This window comes from Diadema antillarum, unplaced genomic scaffold (genome assembly GCF_040938485.1).
Source record: "Diadema antillarum isolate AM-2024a unplaced genomic scaffold, OU_Dant_1.0 seq00001244_RagTag, whole genome shotgun sequence".
Classification (NCBI taxonomy): domain Eukaryota; kingdom Metazoa; phylum Echinodermata; class Echinoidea; order Diadematoida; family Diadematidae; genus Diadema; species Diadema antillarum.
In genome coordinates, this window is record NW_027272031.1 from 613,715 (window position 1) to 639,863 (window position 26,149).

General features: G+C 37.6%; 1 protein-coding gene across 1 annotated transcript in view; it reads left to right on the forward strand.

Moving 5' to 3' along the window:
- Positions 1 to 26,149, forward strand: part of LOC139745245 (epsilon-sarcoglycan-like) — a 107,448-nt gene that overhangs the window by 64,124 nt on the left and 17,175 nt on the right. The window contains exons 9-10 of the mRNA XM_071655649.1: positions 1,742 to 1,765; positions 12,220 to 12,369. Of these exons, the coding sequence (XP_071511750.1) occupies positions 1,742 to 1,765; positions 12,220 to 12,369 (174 nt within the window). The remainder of the gene's footprint in view (positions 1 to 1,741; positions 1,766 to 12,219; positions 12,370 to 26,149) is intronic.

Sequence of the window (26,149 nt, forward strand, 5' to 3'; positions counted from 1 at the left end):
CGTAACAAAAAAGAAATGTCAGAAGGATGATTACTGCATCGTAAGCACATCAGCATCATATCCTTCAACTTTTTTGCTTTTCTTTTTCTTGTCATACAATCAACCTTGAAATCGCTCCTTGAGCAAACAGTTAGGAAGGACACGAAATGAATGCACTCGCCGCAACGTGTGTATCGTCTGAGGTTTGAGATAAGGACTCCACAGAAGTGTGCTTTTTGTGGATTGGCAGGGAAGCAAACTTGGCAGAAATTCTTCGCTCTTTTTCAGCATTTTTTTTTTTTACTTTTGCTTTTAATCCCACTTTTCCTGGCTCTGCCTGCCCCTAGTAATCCAGCTTCCTCCTTTACTTCTTGCCTTGCCAAGAAAAGTTAGGACTCCCTCGCAGCTGGTAATGAAAAGAATCCAGGCCGCACACTCCCAGATGTAGATCAGGCCTTAAAGGCATCCCTGTGTGAAGCAGAGAAGAACCAGAATAAGGGTGCATTCTGTCACAAATTCTTCTCTGCCTTCATCACACTCACTTTGTTCTTGAAGCAGCAAAAGATTGAAAGTCATATATGTACATGTACATGTAAGTCACCACACCAACAAATTGTTTTGACAAGTACATGTAGATCCATGTCTTTTTCTTTTCGTTGCTTTTCTTTTCTTTTTGAGCTACAGATGTTTCTTGTAGGATTGATTTATTTCAGTATGCAAATGGATGCTTCCTAGCACAGCTTAAAAAAAAGAAACCTTAAAACTATAAAGATATGTAACTACTAGATATTCAGCAGTATTTGATCAAGGAAAAGAACTGGGCATACGTGTAGTTTTTCAGTACCATGTCAGTTCATTTCATTCTTACCATAACAACTTTAACAAGTACATTTGCCAAATTGTTTTTCATAAAACAATTGAAAAAGATTTGCAGCCAATGTTTCATGTAGTAATTTGTTGTTTAGTTCCTTTTCCAAATATGTAAAGGCCATATATGATTAGTGGTATTGTGGATGACAAGAATGAAAGTTTGAGGGGGAAAAAATGAGTTTTTGTTCCTTCTAACTGTCATTCAGGCTGTCAAGGTCATTTGATTCAACAAGTGACGTTTTGTGCACAATGCAGTAGAGTTTCGTGTGTGTCTCTAGAATAATATTTTGGGCAAGAAAGGGTCAAACAGAGGTCAGAAATGAAAATGGATGAGATGGTATTTGAGTGTCGGTGGTCAGAAGGATGCAAGGGCAGTGAGATGCTATTTCATAAGAGCTTGGTCAAACTGCATATGTCACCGTGACAACCATCTCTATAGACTCAAAAGTTTGATATGCACTCCCTTTGGGGTTCCCCCAATTCTCACACAGGAAATTCAATAGCATGAATTGTGTGTTTGGGCACCATGATAGTGTTTCTCTCATTTTAGATATTCTGTTGTTATGGGCAAAGTTAGAAATTAGGACTTATCACTTGTGTGAGCGGAAAGAATCATTTATGGTAACCTTTTATTTCTGTCTTTTTTATTGCTGGTATATGTTGTTGTTGTTGTTGTGGTGGTGGTGGTGGTGGTGGTGGTTGTCGTTGTCGTTGTCATCATCGTCATCATCGTTGTTGCTGTTGTTCAATATAACTACATGGCCCAGCAATACTTTTGACATTATATTCTTCTTCTTTTTTTCAAGATCTCAGCTTTGTTCAAATTGTAATCTCATATAACCAAGCCACTTTTTTTTTTCTCTCTCTCTTTCATTTTCACCATTCTTTGCAGGAAAGACATCGACAGCACACCTGAGTAAGTCAAATTATGTTTCTTCTGTCCTAATTGCCGTATGATTTCTTTTGCCTCCTGTATGAATACAGAAAATAAATGTCTTCACAAAACAACAATTTCATATACATTTGTATTCACATCTGTCATGAAACAAAAAAAAAGGAAGATCACATTCACGGGACTGTACACCACAAAGGTGGCAGATCCACACATGTCAAAATCATTTTGAATATTTCATGAAGCAGTACAATGCCTATTTATTTTATTTTTTTTTAGTCTTTGACTTTGTTCCAGAATAGTCTTGTGATGTTGAAGTCAAGCATAGTCAATGTTTGAAGAGGGGACACATAATGTCAGTCAAAGTCTCATGTATTTTGTGTGTTGAAATGTTGCTTTAGTGTAAATAGCAGATAAATCAAAGATGGTATCATGTCTGCTTTCCCTTTTTTTTCTGATGAGGTCAGTCTCTTCTCTCAATTCATTGTTCTGTCAATCCATCTGTCTGTCTCTCTATGATTTGTAAAGATGTTTTTAGTCATGGATATATACAGAGAATTAATGTTTTCAGATAGGTACAATTTTGTAGTCTTTATAGGGGTCTTTGGCTGCCTGAAAGATGTTTCAGTTGTTGTTGCCAAGTATTTGAATGCACGGATTGCTACACATGAAGTAGCATTCTTATGACGTGAGTAAAACCTACATGTAGTGACGCCACCGGTGGGAGGAAGTGACCTGACATTGTCTGCCTCCCTCTAGCATTGAGATTTGTGCAGGCTAATCCTGGGTCTAGACTATGGTGTCCCTAATGTGATAAAGCTAAAATGAATATCTTCTTTCACACAAGCACACGCCACCCCCAGTATTTACCTCTCGTGTAAACAAAAACCCCTCCGGCGAGGAACAGGGATTAGGTGGGCAGCTTAGCAAAGGTAAAGATGAAAGTATCGAATCATTCTTTGCAGTTTGAGGTCAAATCTGGGGTTTCTGGGGGATTTTTTAGGATAAAGAAGAAATACATAAAAATGCAATCAGCACCTTGCTCGCGCATTAAATATCTCCAACACTGACTCTGCCATCATCGTTTGCTATAGTGGTGACATCTCTGAATTTGCTAAATTTCTTGAAATCTCTATCATTTAAATCTTGTTATATGTCCTGCTGCAAGGTAGGCCTACTGTTAAAGCCTGATTTTTTACTATTTCCACTTCTTCTGCTACTCTATTGCTATCGCTGCTATATTTGATATTGATGGTGGAACAATTTTATAAATGTTAGTTAAATGAGTCATCAAACAAAGGTTATTGTAATCATAGTGTTTCTTTCTTTCTTTGTTTTTTGTTTTTGTATTGATGATAATGGAGGTGATACTAATGTGGAAATTAGAGCTCATACTAGTAGTAGTATCAGCACTGAGGGTAATACTTACATTGTACTGCTATGAAATGGTGATTTATCATTGATTCATGCTAGATTTTTTAAAGTTTAAATTGAACATATATTCTAAGCTTGATACAGCACCAGAGATATGCTATGACTTCACACCGCCTTTGTGATTCCACATACCCTCTGCTGCTATCTTGGTCTTATTCTCAACACAACCTACCCATTACCACTGAAAGTTTGAAGATGCATGACTGGTGTGTATTACACTGTATTGTATTTCTTCTGAGTATATTGCTTTGAAAGTGAGCTGTTGTGTTATCTTTGATTATCCTCCACTTGTTTGAAATTAATGTAGGCATTTAATCCATGAAGTGTCAGAAACCACATTTCTGTGGTTTTCTTCTTTGTTTTTTGATCTTTATTACTCATTGTCAAAGTTGAATAAGGTAGAGTAGATGGTCTTCTAGCTGTTTATTGTATAATTGATTTGGTTGTAGTATTTTCAAAAGCCTCATAATTGCTCAATATGTGACTCATTCTCAAATTGATAATACATGTCAGAGGGTTAAAGTTTTTTTGCTCACTCAATATTGGCATTTTTTTTGTGAATTTCTTTGTTGTTGTTTTTTTCCAGATTTGATCAGTTTAACAAGTTCATTCCAATCTTTCTGCAATGTAAGATATGCAGTGAAATTCTGAGGTGTCAGTTTAATGATGAGAAGAAGATAATTTCAGCTGCCAAAGTCTCCCATGAATTCTCTGAACAAGAAACTCGAATGGCAAACTGTGTACAGGTGTGCACTGTTCACTTGAGAAAGGAACAATCAAGTGATAGGACGACAATGATTTGCAACTGATCAATGAATTGCCATACATCGACATAAATAAGCACTGAATTGATCAGTGTTTTAGTAGTAGCCATGACAAAAGAAATCATTGGTATGCATACGCAAGCAGGATTCGAACCTATGACCTCCTGATCAACGAACAGACGTCTTTAGAGAAGGTGAGATCTGGGACAAGAAGGTTCAAACAGTGTTTGAAAGCAGTGACCAATCAGGTGCATCTAGACATATACATGTAGATTGCCCTCCTCCTCCCCTGCCCTCCCCCTGCCCTCCCCCTGCCCTCCCCTCCCCCACCTGTTCTCAGGCATAATGCTTGCTGACATTTTTACCTTCTTACCCGCCTTCGCCTGGCGACGGTATTTCAACAAGATTCTGATCTCATCTCCCCCAACGATCATATCTGAATTATTTGTCATCATGTCGTCTTTTCATTGACTCTTTGGAGAGGGGGTGATCCACCCAGACGGGAAGTGCTGAATGGGGTAATACAGCCCCCTCTAAAGGAAGTCCCTAAGGAACCAGCCTAACTCCCTGTTCATACATTAATCTCCAGGGGCAATGAATTCAGAGATGCCATCTTTTCCTTACTAAAACATCCCTGAAAGAGTGAGAGAATATGTGGAACTTGTTGGAGGGAGAGAAAAAAACAAATGATTTAAGAGCATCATCCAATGAGTTATGCACGGGACAGGTCTTTGTGATCGCAGGAAACTATCGGAGAGGATCGTATTTGTGAAGAGGAACAAGGGGGCTGAAATCTGATACTGGCAGCTTTGTGTCACCTCCTACCAGGCTGCCGTGGTGTACCCCGTGCTGGTCTTATCTCCAGTCCAGATCGGCCGGCTCTCCAAGGTTCAGGAAATTACCTCGTTGCTGTTCTGCCTCATTAGCTACATGTGACTTTGTGAGATGTGGCTTGTGGTATCACATCAAATATTATAAGATAGGAGAAGCCATTCAATCTTACCTGTATTCTAACACTTTTCAGGTCAGTGCTTTGTAATCTGTACAACCACTGCAGGCACTCCTTTCTTTTCTAGTTTCCGTAATGCTCCAAAAGAAAAAGCAGCCAAGATACAGTGTAGGCCCATTCACACTTAAGGTGAAATGCTGTGGTATATCACGCGTTATGTCACAATGTGAACGCAAATACCTCAAAATATCTCGCGTATTTATGGTATTTTTGGTGGTGGTTCAAACTTCATGCAGAATATGCATGCAAGCTTTGATTGGGAATCACATCACAAAATACCACCCATTGCACTACATTATATATTTCTTTTGTGACCAAACACACTTCCTGTCTTCTCCCAATAGGAGATATACTGTAAAATGGGAATTTTCGGGGTGTTACAATTTTTGCACATTTCGCGCAACCAGAAACCAGCACAAAAAATAAAAGCTCGATCGTGAATATTTCTGCTTGCCATGTGTTCCAGTAGTTGATGTCTTGATTCCGAGAAAATTAAAAACACACGAAATTCTTCTTACCCGGCCAAGCGTGAAAAATAAGTCGCACGAAAATATCCACTTGTACAGTATGCGTCCAGTATGTGCAGTGCTTACCTCAGAGAGGTGAGTGTACTTTTGGGCCAAAAATACCATTTTGCGAATGACAATGGTACCAACTGAAATTTCACGGTGTTTGTTACCTTGATCTATCACCAATGAGAACAGTGACGAAAACTTATCTTGGTATTGGATACCACCGTAATTCCATTGCGAATGCACATCATGTAGCAAAGCTTCACTCTCATATCTATACCTTTTCATGGAAAATATGTTTCTGCTCCATCTCTTATCATGACAGTGAAAAAAGAATTAATAATTGTCTGCTCTGAAAAAAAAAAAGAGAACAAGAAGAGAGATTTTCTTGTCTCTGTGCATGGAGCCTATGCTTTTAATACTGTGTTGTGTTAACTAATTTCTCAGAGGCTTTACATGCACCATGCAGCTAAACCCTTTCAGTCCCATGGACAAACTAAATGTACAAAGTCATTAAGACTTCAGGCCTATGACATACATGGGGTTAACACAGTCTAGATTATTGCAGGGTCATTGCAAATCTAATGCTGCCTTGTACGGGTATACATGAATCTACATGCCTGTTCTGTGTCTCAAACCTAAGCCTAACACTATGAACTTTGAACAAACTTACAAACACAAAGGTGCAAAGATTAATAGGTTAACATAAGTTGCCATGATATAGTTGATTGCCAAGACTTTTGAAAGCTTTTTAATTATGAAATTAATTACACTAACTATCCAGCATTTATGCTTGAGAGAGTCATTAACTTTGTCATTGGTGGTAGCAATGTCATTTGTGTTAGAGTCAGTGGGGACTTTAAATCTGAGATGCGTGAATGTGAAACATTGTTCTTGCAAGGGCTTAAAATTTATCTCCCATTAAGCCTTTTTATATTTTGCTTGCTATACCTTAAAGGTATCATATAGTTTTGGTTGAGACCTAATTTCAGGTTTCTAACATTTTTTGGTGAGATAATGAGAAACCTCTGATGAAATATGAAAGAGCATGTAATTCCATGAGGAATTCAATGTTTATTTGATGAAAATTGGTTTTGAAATGGCTGAGATATCCAAAACAGAGCGATTCTAATAAAGTGTGGGACCTACCTTTTTATTATGATTGCTTTGTTTTACTTTGTTATTGGATGTTTCAGTCATTCCAAACCCAATTTTCATCAAATAAACTTTGAATTCGTCTTAACATGGTATGCTCTGTACTATCTAAGTGTTTTCTTGGTGTCTCACAAAAAGTTAAAAGCCCAATTCTCATCTCAACCAATACTGTACCATCCCTTTAAAAGGGTCTACCATGAAAATTGTCTGGCTGATGCAATTTGCAAGGATAATGACTTTTGGGGGGAATATTTTTAGATCAAAAGTGTGAAATAGTTTTGATTGTAATAACACAATTTTTTATCTCTGAATGAATAATCAGTCCCCCTTCCCATTCAGTAGTGGCTAGACAGATCATTACATGATAATAGATTGTGCCTTAGCAGTGATATTTCCTGATAAGCTGCATCGATTCACTCTCGTGCGGGAAATTTATGGATACTGCTATGAAGGGAATTGTAGTAGGTTATAAAACATTATGTAGCAACCACTACATCGTGTATGCTACAATTTGTACCACTACATTGTGTGTGCTCTGAGATTACAATACTTCCAGCGTACCTCTTTGGCCAGTATTTCACATTTTCGTCATCACCCAGTGAAATTATGCTATTGCAACATTATTTCACACATTTCTTAATCATATGTGTCCATTTTAGAGCAAAAGTTAACAAAGTTAACACTTTGTGCAGGCATATGGAAACTATAGTGTACCTTTAAGTAAGAGATGTGTTTTCATAAATTCATCGCCACAATCTTAAGTGGCTCAACAGATGAAGCTATTTGCAAGGCTCAGATGTTAAATATTGTAATTTTCTTTTCTGTGAAATGTCAGGCTACATGTATTCAGAGGTTGTGATGGAGGAACAAATTTTCAGTGACTCAGTTTTTTATAATTTCAGCATCCTTCTGTCTTTTAGGTTCAAATACTGCAGCTTGGTGCTCCTTCAAAAGTAAAAGCACAAATGCATCAGTTGTGTCTGGACCGAGGAATGTATTCATCACTGGAAAGTTCTCCAGTATGTCAGCCAAGTCTTAATTTTAATATAAAGAATATGAAATTCCTGTATGTTACAATATTTTCTATCAATAACAGTCTTCCCATTTGCTTCTATAAATTGGATGGAAGAAAATAAGAACAATATTTTTCTCACTGTGATAAATTTGTCACACTTAAAGATCAATGGCAGAGGTAAAGCTCTGGGTTGTATAACATGCTAATCCAAATTTCCTGCAGGTTGTGTACTATCGACCCTTTGCAATTGCTGAGATATCTGTCATAGTACTCCTCTTGTTTAGCCAGTTCCCTTTGCCTGGCGTGGAATCTAATCCATCATCAAATGTCGTCCGACGCACTGCAATTTTAACACGGACAATTACTCCAAATTTTGCACGATTGCTTGGTGTGATGCTGCCCTCAACGAATCACTTCCAGTGTGTGCAGCTCTGCTGTTGACTGAACGGAAGATGCTAAAGAGGGGTCAGAATATTTCGGCCCTGCTCCATCAAGAACTCTTTGTTGTATGGGTAATCCAATATCCTTTAGGGTTCTGACACTCCAGCTATGGTTGTCATGGCAATGTACTGAGATATTTATCCTTGGTTTTGATTGGACAGCATGACAGAATCACTCACAATTTACAGGTGACCACCTGTATGACAATCATGTAGGCTTTGTTTAGTTGAAATATCAACCAGCCTCTATTTTCCGAAAGAAATACAAATGTACAGTGCTGTATGTGATTTTATGTATGTATATGTGCATCATTAAATGGTGTGCTATTGCTGTTATAGGAACATATACTTAATATACTAATATACTAAAAGATGAAATAAAAGTGTCTATTCATGCCTTATGCCCATGCCATGCAAGAAATATCATGAAGAAAAACCAGAGGCCTTAGTTTAGTGAAATACCAGGTTTTAAGGCTTCTTGTCACTCATCTTAGATCATAAAACTAAGATGAAATAACTTTATCTGGAGACTAAGGTATGAATTTCTTTTTTACATAAATTTGCAACTCCCTTGCAGATTGAACCTTGTTCTCTCCTACTACTTAGTCAGTAAAAGGGGCAAGGGAAAAGAAAGCACAGAAATGTTGGGTCTTTCTATAGTCATCATTTCCAATCATTTTTTATGCCTTCCCAAGTGCTACAGAAATAACTAGCTCTAATTCAGGATGTTGTTGTGGAGCAAATTTGTTTTTACTCTAATTGTGTTAATTAAGATATCATTTTTCATATCATATCATAAGCAGATTTATTCTTGAATGTGAATCCCTCAGCCCTCATAGATAGTTGAATACATTATTGGAATATGGTAACGAGAGAGCTTTATTATATCATTGTTTTGATAAGGAGGCATACTAACCTCTGAGAGATAAAATAAATAGGAAACAGTAATGATGATAGAGATTATTGGTAGCAATTTGTAGAATGGTGACTGCAGAGGCAACTGAAAAAAAAATGGAGATTTTGATGATTTGGACTGTATATTATAAGATCTTTATTAACGGAGGGTTAACCTTCTGCAACTTAAATCTAACAGCAGTACATCAAGCAATCTGTATTCTTTATTACAATTTCCTTCCAGGGTAGATTTTTCAGTGATTTTCTCAACATATGACCGTGTTTCTAATATCAGACTCGGTTTTTCCCTGGCTCCAAGCCCAAATATCGAATTCCCCGATTGAGACCCGATAGTGCCAATTTGGAAAGGGATGTCTTGATATGCGTAATGGACCCAGTCAAATGGTTGCTAGGAGGGAGCCCTCTATGGGCAGGGAGGACTCAACGGTAATTAAGCGCTACAGATCGTTCGCAAGATGGGCCCTCCCATTGCGTATGCAACAAGGTCCAAAGCAACTTGAGTGCCTAGATGGAGAATGTGATATGACTGGGCAAGCGTTCCATTTAGGAATCAATCAGACCACCCAGTGCTTATAAAGACGGTAATGTTGGGGAGGTGAATGACCTTCGTGTCCGTGTTTCCCTGGTCAGGTGGTTCTGTCATTTTTAAAGTTTAAAGCCTTCATTCACAAAACATCATAGTAGGCTCAAGCTCAGGCAGAACAAGGAAACTCACATTCTCTTAAAGGGATAACTCTTTTTTGAACTGTATTTTTAGAACCACATTCCTGTGGCGCAGACTTGAAAACATGCTTTTATCCTTCCATCTGGTGAGCCTGAATATCTGATTTAATTATCTCCTTTGCTTTTGTGACCACTTCTCAGCAGTCTTATATTAATCTTATAATTATGCCATTGTGAAAGCTCTTTATCATGCTCTTTTATTGTGAGTATAAAATTGAAGTGAATCATACTGAATTGAATTGTTTTGATTTAAACTTGCCTTACATATGCCTAAGAATTCAAATTGATAAAGAAGTCTGACGTCCATGACAATTGTCTGACTTGCTAAATAGATGTCTTGTGCATTTACAGACACTCAGAAACCATCCACCTGTGAACAGTTTTCAATCTTGTGGTAATAGATATTTGGTGTTAGGTTGAAGTTTAATATGTGCCAGTTAATACTAAATACCACATCTAATTGAACACCAGCTAGAAGTTCTGACAGAAAAGGATACCCTGTATAAGAATGTTATCACCTGTAGATTCATGGTGGAATACCTTCTGATGTTTTTATTTTTATTTCACCAATCAAACCACCTGCCACTCTGTATTTCTCTGATTCTCTAACTCTCTCTTTCTCTCTCCTATTTTCTCCTTGATTATACATTTGCTCTTTCTATCTCTATCAGATAATCTCATCCATTAATCTTATCTTTCTATCTCTCTAGCTAGCTATTGATATGTGTAGTTGTAAGTCTATTCTTCTCTCCATGTATCCGAGATAGAAAGAGAGAGAAGAGAGAATAAATGTGTTGTACAATGAAGCAAACTTTTGATTTGAGCCATACAACTTTCTTTCGATTTGCCAAGTACAATCATTTGCTACTTCAGAGGAGAGAAAAGGTGTGTATGGAATGAATACATTTCAAAACTTTTATGTGAACATAATTTGTACAATGGAGTTCATGTGTCCATGAAGTCAGTGGTAGTCAAATATGAATGGTACTTTGGGAATTGTTTGAATTCCATCAGAATTCCATCAGAATTTAGAAAAAAAAGAATTACACACATATAGCCATGTCCTAATGGAAACTAAGTGGGATAAATGTGTACAGCTTGAAGGCAATCATGGTTATTGGTGGCATGATTGTTGTAATATGAGTATTTCTATATAGATATTGAAAGAGGTTTTTTGGGGGCCTGCAAACTTTCCTTCGCTGCATGTAATGGTGTCTCATTTTAAAGGGTCTTTTTGTTTTTGTTTTTGTTTTTGTTTTGTTTTATTTGTGAAGGGGTGTAGAGGGTTGTATGACAGAGGTATATAGAGGGCTGGTGTAGAGATTTAGAGGAAAAAATAGAGTGCACATGATGATGAGACAAGCATTTTTTTTTTTACTTCACGCAGGTAAGTGTTAGACATCATGTCCTACAGCAGGTTCTGTCTAGTTATATCACTTGAATTTATCCATTTATTATATAATATATTTATTTATATGTATTATGCTATGGCGTTGTTAAAAAGCAAATGGAATATATCAACCTTTGGACAACTATCTGATTGAACATGATTAATAGTGGGCACCCATGATCTTTAAGCTGTAGATGTGTTTTGCATGAGAGATGATTTAAATGTGTGTGTGGTCGTGGTGGGTTCAGCCAGGAGTATGGGCATCTGCGTAGGCACAATGCCTAAAGCTTTCAAGGTACAAATTGTATTTATAAAACAAAATTTTGCAATGCAAAGAGATAGGAATTGCACATTTCCTTTCTGGGTCAGTGCAACTCAGACTACATATCCAGATGTATTCTAAAGCTCAGATGAAATCTAAACCAATGAAGCTCTATACTCATTGTGAAATATATATGTGTGTTGTTGTGATATGAAAAGAACTCTCCAAGTAGATGGTAGTAGTATTCCCAATAAGTGTTCATAACAGCAGCACAATGGAGAGTAGAATATCTCATCTATGGAAGGCTGTTTGTAGTCTAAATGATTTTCAGAACACTGACAGTAATGTGGCAATTTCTGGTTATTAAAAATAGAAATAATGCCTAGTTAAAGTTGGAAAAATAAATCACTTCAGTAATATTCTCCTATGATGAAATATGTAATATTTCTTCATGTCCTGACCAAGAAAATCAAACCTTCCATATTTGGAAGTTGTCACACACAAGAGTCTTCTCTGTTATGTTTACAGACCAATCAGACATCATGAACTGATACAGTGAAGTATGCATATCAAGGGATATTAGCTGATTGGTCCACCATGGGCCCGTTGCATAAAACTTGTTAGCAGTGACAAGTTGTCATAGTTGTTATAAGCTACTGAAATCCTTGCATCTGATTGGCTAAGAACAAATTTGTCACAGAAATGTGGCAGTTGTCACTGATAACAAGTTTTATGAAATGGGACCCTGATTTCATAGGTCTAGAGAAACTGTTAGTGCTAGTAGAATGGCAGGTGTTCAAACAAGTGAAAAGTTTTTTTTTCTACCTTTCTTTCTCTGTCGTCCCTTCATTCTTGGTAGAATGCAGCTGACCCATCACCGCACGCTACGTCAGGCAAGCCGTGACCTCCGCACTATGTCCAATCGTCGGGATGGCACCGCCTCCGTCGCCACGCTCACTCCGATCGGCACTCCGACTGTGGCCAGCCAGAGACCCCACAACAGATCGAGGTATCCGAAACTCACTTTTCCAAAAATGTTTTCACGCAGATTATATTTCCTCTCGATTATTCTCCCTCTATCCGTAGCGTGATCAAATTCAGCATATTCCCTCTCGATTCACTGGATGTGGAGTCTGGCGTAAATATGATATATCCATTCCCACGGTACTTTACTCACTGGAAATATGGAGATACAGCTGTATGGTGGTAAATCACGTCATGGCAGCACAAACAATTCCAGAGAACACTCATGGCATGTCATCCTTTTGTCCCCTCATTACCAAAGGAGGGTATTTCAATCCATGTTTTATTATCTGCCTGGACTCGGTAATGATATCCACTTAGTCTATTCTAGCGTTGTCCTGGTGTTTGGTGATGTGCGTTTGTGGCTGAGTTAGTGAAACAATCCATGGGTGAGTTATAGACAGTGGCGTTTCCTTTTCTGTCTCAGCTGGCCTTTCATCCTGCTCTGGCTGCGCAATCTAACGTGTGGGATTCATTATTTCTCACCTTTTGGTCCTGACTGATGAGCTTACTAACTTCCTCTCCTGGTCAACGGTTGCACATTTTGTAGTTCGGTGGGGGGGGGGGGGGGTCTTGGTAGAGCTGTGGATTGCAGTTTCACATCCACAGGACTGTTCAGTAGAGCTGGAGAACAGAAGAAACAAGTGGCACATTAAGGTTTTGGTTTCGTATCTATGAAGACACCTCTCGAGACAAAGAGAGTCTCAATGAAGATGCTCTCTGTAACCTTGGCAATACAGTTTCCATCCTTTAGCAGTTGATACACAGGTAACACATACAATGTACACATTGTGACATTATGGCAGAGATATGGATAGATATATACAGTGGAGGTAGGTGGATGGGGAGAACGAGAAACAATGAGAAAAGGAGGATGAGACGGAGGAAAAAAGATGAAGGAAGACTGTGGTAAAGACAGCTGAAAACTAGGTTTTTTTTAACAAAGTACTACAAAAATATACAGTTTCATTTAAAGATGCATCTGTAATGTATATGATTTGTCACAAATTGCAAAAATGCAGAGAACTGCAAACAAGCATATGTTTTGCTTCATGCTTGTAATCAGCTGACATACATTATAAGAGCCTGAGCTGTCAGGGTATGTGGTAGCCCCTTGTATATCAGAAGTCACTGCATGAATGCGATATGAACCAAACAGTGTTATTCCAGTCAGATTGCTTTGGTGATTAACTTGTAACTGTGAGCATTAATGCAGTTCAAGGACAGAGTTGTACAACATTTTCCTGTCACTATATTACCAAAGCTACCGGCACAGAAGTAATTATGATCCCGTTAGCCTGACTTTCAGACTCTGCCAACCATATTTATTGTCCCACTTGTCCGTGCAGTTTCACCTATATGCATCCGTCAGAAAATGAATTACTTTGTTCATCTCCCAGATTAGTGCAAGTCAGGGCATTTCAGCCGTTAGAGGGTTGTGCAAAGCCATTATAAGTGGCAGTAATGGAGAAAAAGAAGAGTATCAGAAAAAATTAAGGCTGGTATACTAGTATCATACTGTGCTATGTTTGCCAATTATGCCTTTTCACTTAGGGGTAGTGAAATCCTGAAACTAGCTGTCATTTTATAGCGATTTTTAATCCCTCTTATTGCAGTAAGTTGTAAAATAGCCATCTTATGGAACTGTCACATTGTTACAACTGGGGGGGGGGGGGGGGGGGAGTCTGTTAAACTTACATTGTTTGTCAAGTTTGGGAGAGGATCGACTTACTTTCACATCCTGAATAGTTTTGCAAGTAAAAGCTACATGCCTTGACATGTAAAGGATTACACAGATGAAAAGCTGGAGCATTCAGAAAATAGTGAGAAAAGGAGAATGTGTGACCAAATGGCCTGAAATCAAGAGAAATCTATGAGAAGACAGAGTGGGATCTTATTCCAGACTGATGCATGTCATAAGGTTATCTTCCATGGGAACAAGGAAAATACATGTAGGTCAAACATCCTTGACAGAAGGCTAGCATTGATACCAAGCATTAGGTAGGCCCAGGGTCAATGAATAGCTACGATTTCCCAGGGATTTGAGATAAAGTGGGTTAGTGGCACTCTCTGCACACACACACACACACACACACACACACACACACACACACACACACACACACACATACACACATAGAGCAGGCCATGGTGCTCTCTATACCAGTTCAGTTTCCTCTACCCAGGCCAAGCAGTTTGAGCTCCAGACACAACAGCCAATGACAGGAAACTTGAATTGTTTAACGGACAGGTGATTCAGTGGTTTGAGCAGTTAATGCTGATAATAGTGTTATGCTTATAAAGTTAAATTACTCATTAGCTCTCTATAACAAGGGTCTGGAATAGATTAGAAGTAATGTTTTCTTTGTTTCCAGTTCTAAATGTATGACTTTTGTATCAGATGTATAATGTCAAAACTCAAAACACCTGTTTGCTTGATGCTATATGAATAATGCATATTGAGAAGTTCATATCCCAGAGTTTTCTGAGCACTGGGAAAGGGTTCGACTTAATAGATGACCACAAAACATTGTTGATTATATGGAACAAAAAAAAATAATTCAAAATGGCAAAATACTTGTTAAAGGTCAAGCAAGGTTATATTGTGTAGGAGGCACCCTGAAGATCCAATATTTGAAACTATAATGGATGCTTCAAAATGTGACATTATCTACGCCAATAAGAAATCAGTAGTGGTGTTCATACCAGGCATACCCTAACTCGTATGAAGAAATTACAATTTGGTATTAAAACAAGATAGCAGTTTGTGGCAAAAGGAGCTGTTGTGGTTCAGTGGATCAGACCATGTTATGTCAATCATCAAGGTCCCCAGTTCAAGTCCCCTGGCTGCAACGGCACATCATTCTCATTGCAGGGTTCTTCGGAGGGGACTTTAAACCTTTGCTCCTTTTGTTGCTTGCTAACAAGCATTCATCACTTCCTGGCATCCGTTGCAGTCACAAAACAAATCAATTCATTTCAAATCAACATAATGTCCCTCGTAAAATTTTCGTCACCTTATGGTTTTCTTTGTTCACATGGACTATAAAGAATATGATTAGTAGTGATTAAAAAAAAAAAAAAAAAAAATATATATATATATATATATATATATATATATATATATATATATATATATATATTGTCATGTACAGAGGGGAACCTGAGCTCTTAAATGTTTTTAGCACAGTATTTTTCCTTGAGTACCCTATCATTAGCATGACCCAATTTTGGCAGGTTTTTTCATTTATATTCCTAGAGGGAAATGGTGGGTAGAGCATGATATCCTGATATGTTCACATAATAGGTTTTGACCCTGCCATCCTCTGTTCAAAGAGTTTGTAACGTGCCACAGTAGCACTGTCGTATTCTCTATGTCGTACGCAAAGGATTATTCTCCATGTTGTACACAAAGGGTTAATGTGACTTTCAACAGGCTTTGAACTGTGAACAAATTGACTATTCTGCATTCAATCAGTGCGGTTTTGTTTGTTATTGTTACAAAAGATATATACAGAAGATTTGTTGGGGTTTTTATTCAGTTAAACACTACAAAGTTCAAGTTCAAGTTCAATTTTCTCTGTAAAAACACACAGGGCATTAAAGTGAACATATGCACATTTTGACTCAGCCAGAATGTACATTGCACAACGTCGTAAGATACAAAAGCAGCCAAATGCAAATGGACATCTGCTTCCTTGGAATCTCTTTCAGGGATACAAGGATGGTCCACAAGTTTTGTTCACATATTCCATCATACCATTAAATTTTGAATGAATGGATAAAGTTATGAAACCTCAGCACCAAGGGAAAAGTTGTGATGATGTTTAATATACCAGGTCAATTTTGCTTTTTTCTGTCTCCTTGCTTGTCAAGGATTTTTTTCTTCTTTTTTTTTTTGTGAAGGATAGATATTATTTGCTCTTCAATGATTTGTTTCAAGTTACTTGTTTGAGCCATGATAACTTAAGAAGTAGTTCAACATTCAGAATTTCAGGCATTTCATGAAGCCTTAGCACCAAGGGGACAGTTGTGATGATGTTATACCAGGTCATTTTTTCTTTTTCCTGTCTCCTTGCTGGTCAAGGATTTAAAAACAAGAACTGATAGATATTAAGGTATCTGCTCTTCAGTAGTTTGTTTCAGCATACAAGTCACTTGTTTGACCCATGATAACTCGATCAAGAAGGATAGATATTATTTGCTCTTCAATTATTTGTTTCAAGTTACTTGTTTGAGCCATGATAACTTAAGAAGTAGTTCAACATTCAGAATTTCAGGCATTTTGTGAAGCCTTAGCACCAAGGGGACAGTTGTGATGATACTATACCATGTCAACTTTTCTTTTTCCTGTATCCTTGCTTGTCCATGAATTAAAGAAAAATAAGTATAGATATTAAGGTATCTGCTCTCCAGTAATTTGTTTCAGCATACAAGTTACTTGTTTGACCCATGATAACTCAAGAATTAGTTCTAAATATTCAGATTTTCAAGCTGCATAAAGGCATCTACAATTTGTCATAATCTTAGAAATGGAGAGAGACTAATGATCTAGCACTTTACCTTGCTCAATGACCCTGTAAACTTTGCAGTCAGCTGAGATAAAACCATGTCCAGGTGTTGACCAGGGAGAGGTCCATGTAGCTCTCCAATCTTAGGTGCCAAGGGGTGCCAACTTAGGGCAGGTGCGGGCACGGATGTGTCCCCCTAGGTTCTGCCAGGCTTTTAGTTCTTCAGAGACATCATGAATTCAGTTGGTTCAGACCATCTGGATGAAAAAAAGAAGAGATTCATCTGGCTTATCTGTCCTGGGCCATGCATGGAATGGTTTTCTCTCTAAATGTTTGTGAAGTTTTTAATTTTTCTTGCTGGATGCTTCATGGAAGGAGACAAGTCAGGAACATGAAGCTCTGATGGAGGAAAGCCTTGGAATGTGATTGGGGGTGAAGTAGGATCAGTGCTCGAGTTCACAATCTCCTCTGCACATGAGCTGAGTCTTTTGGCGTCCCTATCTGTCAAGAGGACGGGGGGTCAAAAAGATTTATTGTTAATTAGTGATTGATTTCCCGGATAGTACATGTTAACAGAGTCGCAGTGATAACCTACTTACCAAGATTATCTAAATTGTTGGGAATTATAATTGGCCAGTTGCTCATTCAGTGACATCATACATGTGGAATGTAATAACCTGTGGCTCCCGGTGTCGTTCTTGGGATTTATGATATCAAAATATTGATATTGCTCAAAATTAGCTGATTATGGCATTTGTTGGACAAGGGAACATGAGACAAGGTGGCACAGAAGCTGCAATGTGCAATGCGCTCAGGGTAATCTTGCTGTGTGGATCTTCTCTAAATCATATGTTCTCTCTAAATCTCTCTTGGGTCTGTCTGTTAATTTCATGTATGTATGTATGTCTTTATCCCCATTTGTCTATCTGTCTGCATGTATGTGTATATATGTATGTATGTATGTATGTATGTATGTGGGTCAGTCTGTCAGTCTCAGTTTCTCTCTACCTGAATTCCCAGTTTGTATAGTCTATGTCATCTTCACTTCTATCCATATAGTATCCATCTCCTTATCTCTGTTATAACCCTCTTCCTTGTTTGGCCCACTCATTTACAACTTCCCTCAGGCGGTGTGAGTGAACCATCAATGTAAAATGTTATAATTCTACCCCCAGATGATACTATTAAGATCATTAGATGCTAGTTAAGATATAGGACAGAGTTTTTCGAGATACAAGGAGATACTGATCTAGCATTGCTGTAAGGCGGTGTCATAGACTTAAATGAAAACTGTTGGGAAGGCTTGCATCTTTCCTTCAAAACTTTCATGCACTTTCCTCCGGGACAGCACATTTTCATTTTGATGTTTCCTCTACTTAAAGCGCATGTCACTTTTTATGATGACTCACTCGCAATCTAATTAGATACCTTCGATAGGTCATCATTTCCATCATAGATCAGAGGGTGGCGAGTTGTCACTGTGATTTAACTCGGGATGGTTGGTGTCACGGTTATTCATCCTCTGCGCATCACGTGTGGACTCATGCAAGCCATGTGCCCGTGGGATCGGAGGGGTTGGAGAAAGTATCAGTCTACAGACGCAGGGGTGTCATTAATGAGTTCCAGCCTCTTTACTCAAAATAAAGGGAGAAAATAAGGAGGGGGAATTTCAGCCCTGCTTCTTCTCTTTCAAAAAAAGTTTCAGAAACTTACAAAGCACTTATAAGCCGCCTGCATATGGTATAACTAAAAAATTTGGCAATTTTGTGGAGCAAGTGTGATTTTTTTTTTTCTTTTTTGTTTTACTGGAATAAGAGATATGTGCATTGTAGATAATACAATTTGACATAGGAAGACAGTACAGTTTCATTTTGTTTGATCATCACTCGGTCTTTGAAGTTAGAAAATATTGTTTTCATTCCACAAGCGGATTTCTGACTGGAAAGAAAAAGGTCAGTTCTATGTTATCATTATTTGTTGAAAGCTGCAAAGGGGAAAAATGTTATTTCTATATGTTTTATGCTTTAACTCACTCGTTCGTGACTTGCCTTGGTTAAGTTTATAAGATTTATTATGTTGCTGCTAGCACAAGAAAATACAATATTTGTGTAGTGTTTCAGTGAAGAAATTAAAATACAAAAATTAAAGTTTTAAACGACTTGAAGAAATATGGAAAAAGGTACATGTAACTTGTGTAGTGATTGTTTCTGTTGACATGGATCTTTGTTCATGGCTGGCAATGGCTGCTGATGATTTACAATTTAGGAAAGCAGTGCAGAAAGTCTTCTGTCACATAGAGCTACTTGTGACCTTGTTTCACAGAACTATTAAGCAAAAGGTCACTGAAAGATTTTGAAGAAATGGTTGACATCTGAAAGAGGAGATTTTTAGCTGTCTGATGATATATACTACTTTCATTTGTAGAGAGAGACAAAACTGAAGAAACTCACACCTGAACCTTCACCCCTCTGAATAATATCTCGCTTTTATTTAATATGCCTTGTCTGCCTTGGAGCGCTTGGGTATTTGTCCCATGTTCATATATATCTTTTGCAAATCTTGCCTCTCACAAAATTCCCAAAATTAAAATACACACTGACATTTCTGGTTTTACATTAATATAGATTAGCAAAAAAAAAAATGAATAATTCAATTGACCCATAAGACATAATTTTAGGCATACTGGACTATCAACCCATACAACTTCTTGTGGGTTTTTGATGCAGGGTCACAGCTGGTCTGGCAATGTTCTTTCCCCTCAAGATGTTTCCTTACAGGCTTTATTTACCATTTGCAGATGAAACAAAAACCCAGCTGTAGTGCTTCAAAATGGTTTTGAAATGTGAGTTAGGATAAAAACAACCAATGCGAAAATGTTAATCGGTATAATTAATGTTAAGTATTGTTGAATATACAAAATGTGATCAATACTTATCGGAAAATTGTTTCCAAAATAAACTGTCTACAGTTATGGTTTATTGAGAAAAATAGTGACATTTCCTCATATTTTAGGCTTTATTGTGAAATTATATATGGTAGGATGTTTTGTGATGCAACTGACATACACATACATGTATGCATCAAATTGATAAATCAAACACTTTTTTAAATCACTGCTGCCAATGGTAAACAATGCCTTTAATGAAGAGAGGTCATTTGTTGTTGCAGTGTTGACAGTCTTTCATCGGAGTCTTGCGGGCATGATTCCATGAGAGTGTTACGCAGCAGAATTTGCACACCTTGAATCTTACGGCTTCTCAAAATTAACCTCAGTCAGGAAAAAGGGTGAAGTTAATGAATCCATAAATGACCCCTCGTTCCATCCACTAACCAGCCTTAATTCAATTTGCAATGCTGTCACCACAAAGGCAGGTAAATCTGAAGCCTTTTATGTCATAAAAGATAGGCAGATACCTCCCTAAATATCCTTGAAGTGACATCGTGTAAATGAAGAGACTACCTCTTAAAGGGGAAATCCAGTCCAAATATGAGATCGTCTGATAAGAAATAGTAAAATATTACGAGTTTAATGGTAAAATTTTGATCAAAATCGGGTAAAAAATGAGGAAGTTACTGTATACGCTATATATTTTGCGGGGGGTTTATTTTCGCGAATTTCGCGAGTCGGGAGCTATTCGCGAAATTAACAACACGCGAAAATATTACCTTCCAAAATGAATCCCTTGCCTCGATGATACGAACATTTCAGTACTAGTATACCATGTCACGGCTTACCGAACAGACCATACTGGCTAAGCTTGTTTGCGCACGTCCACGTCTACTTACGAATACTGTAGAGAGCCAATCCATTATCGCAAGGGGACCACTCATCAGAAATCTAGCGCGATGAACTACTTAAAAAATGTTGAATTCTAACTTACTAGTTCGCAGAGTTTGGTAAGTTTTTTTCATGCAGTGTATAACTAGTATCATTCTTATTCGCTAGTAAGTTGAAAATTCACACTTTCTTTGCCACTTCATATTTTCTCTGGTCCCCCAATCGCGAATTTAACCACTCGCGAAAATGTGTGACAGCGGCAATTCGCAAAAATTTATGTACGCGAAAATTATAGCGTATACAGTATGACATTTCAAATTTTTGCTAATTTTCTGGGAAACACTTCTTGAACTAGTCAATATGAAAATACAAATGGCAAAGTGAGCTTGTCACTCCCTCACAACTTGTCATATTCATTGTAGTTTGTACATAAAATCCTGAAATTTCCAGTTTTTCATTCAAACGCAATTATGCCTGTTGCTCAAATCCTGGTACATCTAACTGATCACTATTCTGAAGTTATTCAGCAAGGAATAACATCATATTTTAGATTTCAATGACAAAAACATTGCATTTTCATCATTTTTTTTTTTTGTACACGATGAATGGAAAATTGTGAGGGTATGACATGGTTAGCTCACTCATTTGCATATTCATATCCACCATACAAGAACTGTTTCACAAGGCGTTTTCACATCAGCCCGATAAAGATCCAAGCTCGAGATATTTTTCGCGATTGCGAATTAGCGCGCTATTTCATTTCTTATTCACATCAGCCCGAAGAGAATTAGCCCGAAATTTTTTCGAGCTAATTCGACAGCTGAGCATGTGCAAACAGCATCAGTAATGTGTGCACTTTCAAAAATTTCTCATGCTTTGTGTGCAGTTTGCCTCGATCGATCGGGTCACACACGCTAGGCATGATAGGATGCATCGTGCTAATTTCTTGAGGCGTTTTCACATTATCAAATAGCGCGTTAGTTTGCCAATTATCCCGCTATTTCAGAAATTTCCCGAGTTGGACTCAAGAAATTTTCTCGACCAGAGCGATACAATTAGCGTGCTAATTTGTGTTCACATTATCAAATAGCGCGCTATTTCGTGATCGGGTTAATTTCCCAAGTCAGAAAATAGCGCGCTATTTCGAAACATCGGGCTGAGGTGAAAACGCTTACAGAAATTAGCAAAACTTCAAAATTGTCATAACTTCCTTATTTTTCATCTGATTTCAGTCAAATTTTTATCATTGAACTCATAAGATTTTACTCTTTTTTATCAGACTAACTTATATTTGGACTGGATTTCTCCTTTAATTTTGTTTCTTAGATATACAATGTACATCAGGTGATCAACTACACATGTACATGTAAGTCATGAAGCATTTGTTTATGTTTTTCTCTTAGCAGCAAAACGCTCTAATCCCTCATATATATATAATGTATACAGAAGATATATATCAAAAGACTATGAAATAATGCAGTCATAAGTTTCCTTATGAAAAATGCAAACACACACACACACACACACACACACACACACACATTTTATGAGCTGTGTACTCTACATTTGATACAATCTCAGTTAAATGTATCCTAAATTTTCTAATATGATTACAACCAAAGAGACTGTCATTCACCTTTAAGTAGGTAGATCACAGATATTTTAAGAGGTTAATCTCTTTAAGACTTATATCTTTCTTGATAATTTATCGAAGTTTTGGTTTTTTTTTTAAATCTTAATTTTGGGTTGATATGACCTTGTTGATTACTTTATTTGTGATGAGTATACTTGATGATTTATGACATTATGACATTAAGAAAAAGATTAAGCTTGTTACAAGAGGTCATCTTGTATCCGTCGGCAATCAATGGTGATTTGTAGAGAGGGGTGTGTGATTGAAGATTTCCTTAACCAAGTCACTTGCACAAATGTTTGTGTAAAACTGTAGTCCCATATGTGAAAAAATTGTGTGGGTCATTCATTAGGTGACCTCAAGATAAATTAAAAGATACTGTCCAATCTTACACTCCTGATGTCAGACAGAAAAGTAGAAACCTCTGGTTATAATTCCTCACGATGAATGCTAGCCAAGGCCTACAAATCATTGCCAAGTATGTGGCTAATCATGGAAACTCTAGAGAGTTTATGCAAGCTCTTCATTAAAAGGGGGTTTTGACCAATTCCCCCCCCCCCCCCCCCAAAAAAAAAAAAAAAAAAAATGAGTTTATCTCAAGTTGTCACAAACAGGAAATTTTCTAGATCTATACACATCAAATGGGGGGAAAAAAAGAAATAAACTTTAAAAGGCCGACTTTAAACCAATATGACAAGGCACAGGAATTTAATTAATTAAATCTTTAGAAATATTGGACCTAAGAAAGGTATAGATTTTGGTGCAAAAATCAAGTTAGCATTAATAGGACATATACAACTTAAAGGCAAGACAAAAGATATTAGCTGTGTTATGCTCTGGTGTGGATGCAAGATAGGACCAGTCTGAAGAAATGCTAAAATGGAGACAAGGAATGCCACCGAGCTGTTTGATGTCATTAGTGACATCATGGGTAATCAGACTGTGATGTCATTAGTGACATCACTGGTAATCACACTAAAATATCTCTGGAGAAATAACTGATATCTTGGTGTATATTTCACAACTAATCTGATCACACTCTATAAATGGCTATCCCCTGCAGAGAGAATTTTTAAGTTGTGTTTAAATCATTAAGGAGCAAAAGGTGTTAACTCCACAGATTCTATACATATGTTACCTTTTTCTGATTTTGGACCAAGAACAGACTCTCCATATTTTGGGAGAGAAGTCATTGTTTTTTTGTTTTTCAGTTCTGAAAGATATATACAATGTAAAGTCATACACATTGCATAGTAGACACTATGAATACTCACCACATTAAAACATATTTTCCCCTCCATGCCATTAAGTACAGTGACCGTAACAAACCCATGTCTTCAATTTAGTTTTCCCCCAGTGCATTCCAGGGTCAGTGCAAGAAAGGCAGCTTGAGTTAATTTTTTCACGTCTGCAACTGACGTCATTCCATGACTAGCCAGTTAATGAGCTGAGAAGCAGATTTGCCGAGTAGGTGGACGATGAATCGTTTTCTACTTGCACCACAGAAGAAGAGCAAGTTAAACAGTCATATTGGAGCTCCAGCTGATATATTTATCTCTTCAAAAGAATTCTCGGTTTCCATGTGAAATGCTTCTGTTTGCTTCTGAATTGCGCAGATCACTGTCATAGCATTCATATCAAATTGATTGATTCCATGATCCCCACTAAAGGTTAAAAGCCATAAATACATATTAGATTACCTAATCAAATATATATGCCGACAAACGTGTAGCATGACTCATGAAGGCAAGTAAAAAGGTTTCCATAGATATCAGATGTAGGAATCCCACCCAATGTCAATGTTTGTTACTTTGAGATACAAGATGGTTCATTTGCCAAAGGCTTCAAGACTTGCTATATTTCCTTTTTTAATAACACCTTCTACAACTGTACTTGATGTATCCTATCAATCTAAGTACAGTTACCTTAACTGTAAAAATAGTCAGATGTGATGTCATACATGATTTCAAAGTAAATAAGGGTCAAAGCGTAAATTTGATTTCCACAGAGTTCTTTAAGACAGAAATGATCACTATTTTTCTTAAAAGGGAAACAGAGCTGATTTCATATAGAAATGCCACAAGCCACCCATTGCTTTGTTTTCTATGCACTCATGGACAGTATGATCATTTACTGTACTGGTAGATGGGTTTTATTCAAGGGCTGAAATATGAAACATTACTCTGTCATCTGTCAGTAAGTGGGTTTGATATAGTGATGAAAAGCACACCAAGCAATTGAAGGGGTCGATGCAATATAGTGCTAACCCACACAGTGGTCATTTTGAGATAATCGCTGTTGAATGTTTGGAAAGTCCATACATTGCACATTAACAAAACATGAATCCATGCATTTTTTACCATCTTGTTGGTTGAATTCAAATATGATATTTTCACTGAGGTTAGAGTGAAGAATAAGGATTATGAAAATGCATGTAACTCAATTTTGACAAAAGTGTGGGTTAGCATTATATTGCACCGACCCCTTCAATTGTACTTTCCATTTGCCTTGTAATCATCAGATGAAGGAGATTCGATCTTAGCTTTCCTTTTTTTCTTTATCTGCATCTTCTTTTTCTTTCCTTCTTCTCTTCTCCATTACCTTGCCCTCCTTCAAATTCTTCTCCTCTTTCTTCTTCTTTCTCCTCTTCCTCCTCCTCTTCTCTTCCTTTTCATCTTAATTCCTCTTTGTCTTCTTCTTCTTGTCTTCTGCTTCTTTTTCTCCCTTTTTCATCATTCTTCTGATTATCAAACTATCCATAATCCATTCCGCGTTGGAAATGTGGTTGGCCCTGTACAAAGTATACGGGATTTGAAGATCTCGTAGGGAGCATGTTAACTCTGCCTATCCAGTAAGAGTCTACACGTTATGATAGAACATTGCCTGGATTCAAGTGATGGTCACAACAAGGTTAACAAGTAACACTCACCAGATGCATGAACCTGTTACCCCCTGTAGTCTGACTCATTCCTCCTCACATTATATGAATCCATGGTGATGAAATGTATGTCCATCCTTTATCCCATTAAACAGTACAAAATGATCACGGAAGAAGTATGAAGATGGCAAAAGGGATGAAAATATGTTGTAGAGAAAAAGATTAGCCACTATAGTGAGAGTGTTGAGTCGGAGCACACAATACCTAATACAAGCAACTTAAGTTTCCAAACAGGTTGACCCCCAACTCAAGTACTTCCCCTACCTATCTCCACCCCTCACCTTTTCTACCCTCCTGTTGTTTTATGGCCTGGTCCATCGGCCTGCCCTGCCTTGGACAGGAAGTCTTCATCTCACGACTCCCCATCGTCCAAATTATGAGGGTTAATTTGATGACAAACTGGACCAATGAGTGACGAGATGCACATGTGAATAGCATAGCCATGACGGAGCTTGTATTTTTCAGCTTCTAGCTAATAGTTTCAGAGTATCACCTCCGAATTGAAAGGTAGTTATCTGTAATTACAGAGAATGGACCATACACAGTCACAAACAAACCAACAAATTTGTAACTAGAACATTAACCAATGTATCACATGATAGCTGTATATCCACCATACTTACAGTGATCCCCCCTGGTGTAGAACCGCTTGCAGATCTAATCACCTACGTCTTCACATGTGACTTTCTTATTTCCTCATTCATGAAAAAGAGACCACAAAATATGGAGTCCACATATTCCCACTTCCAGTATTTTGTGTCAGCTCAGCAGTGTTTTAGCAGCCATCCGTCTATCACTCAACTGAACCAATTCAACCAGGCTGCAGTTGTAGATGAACTTAACAGTGAAGTAGGTCATAGGATTCCTAGGATTGACTTGTCTAATATATTCATCATACCCGCATTT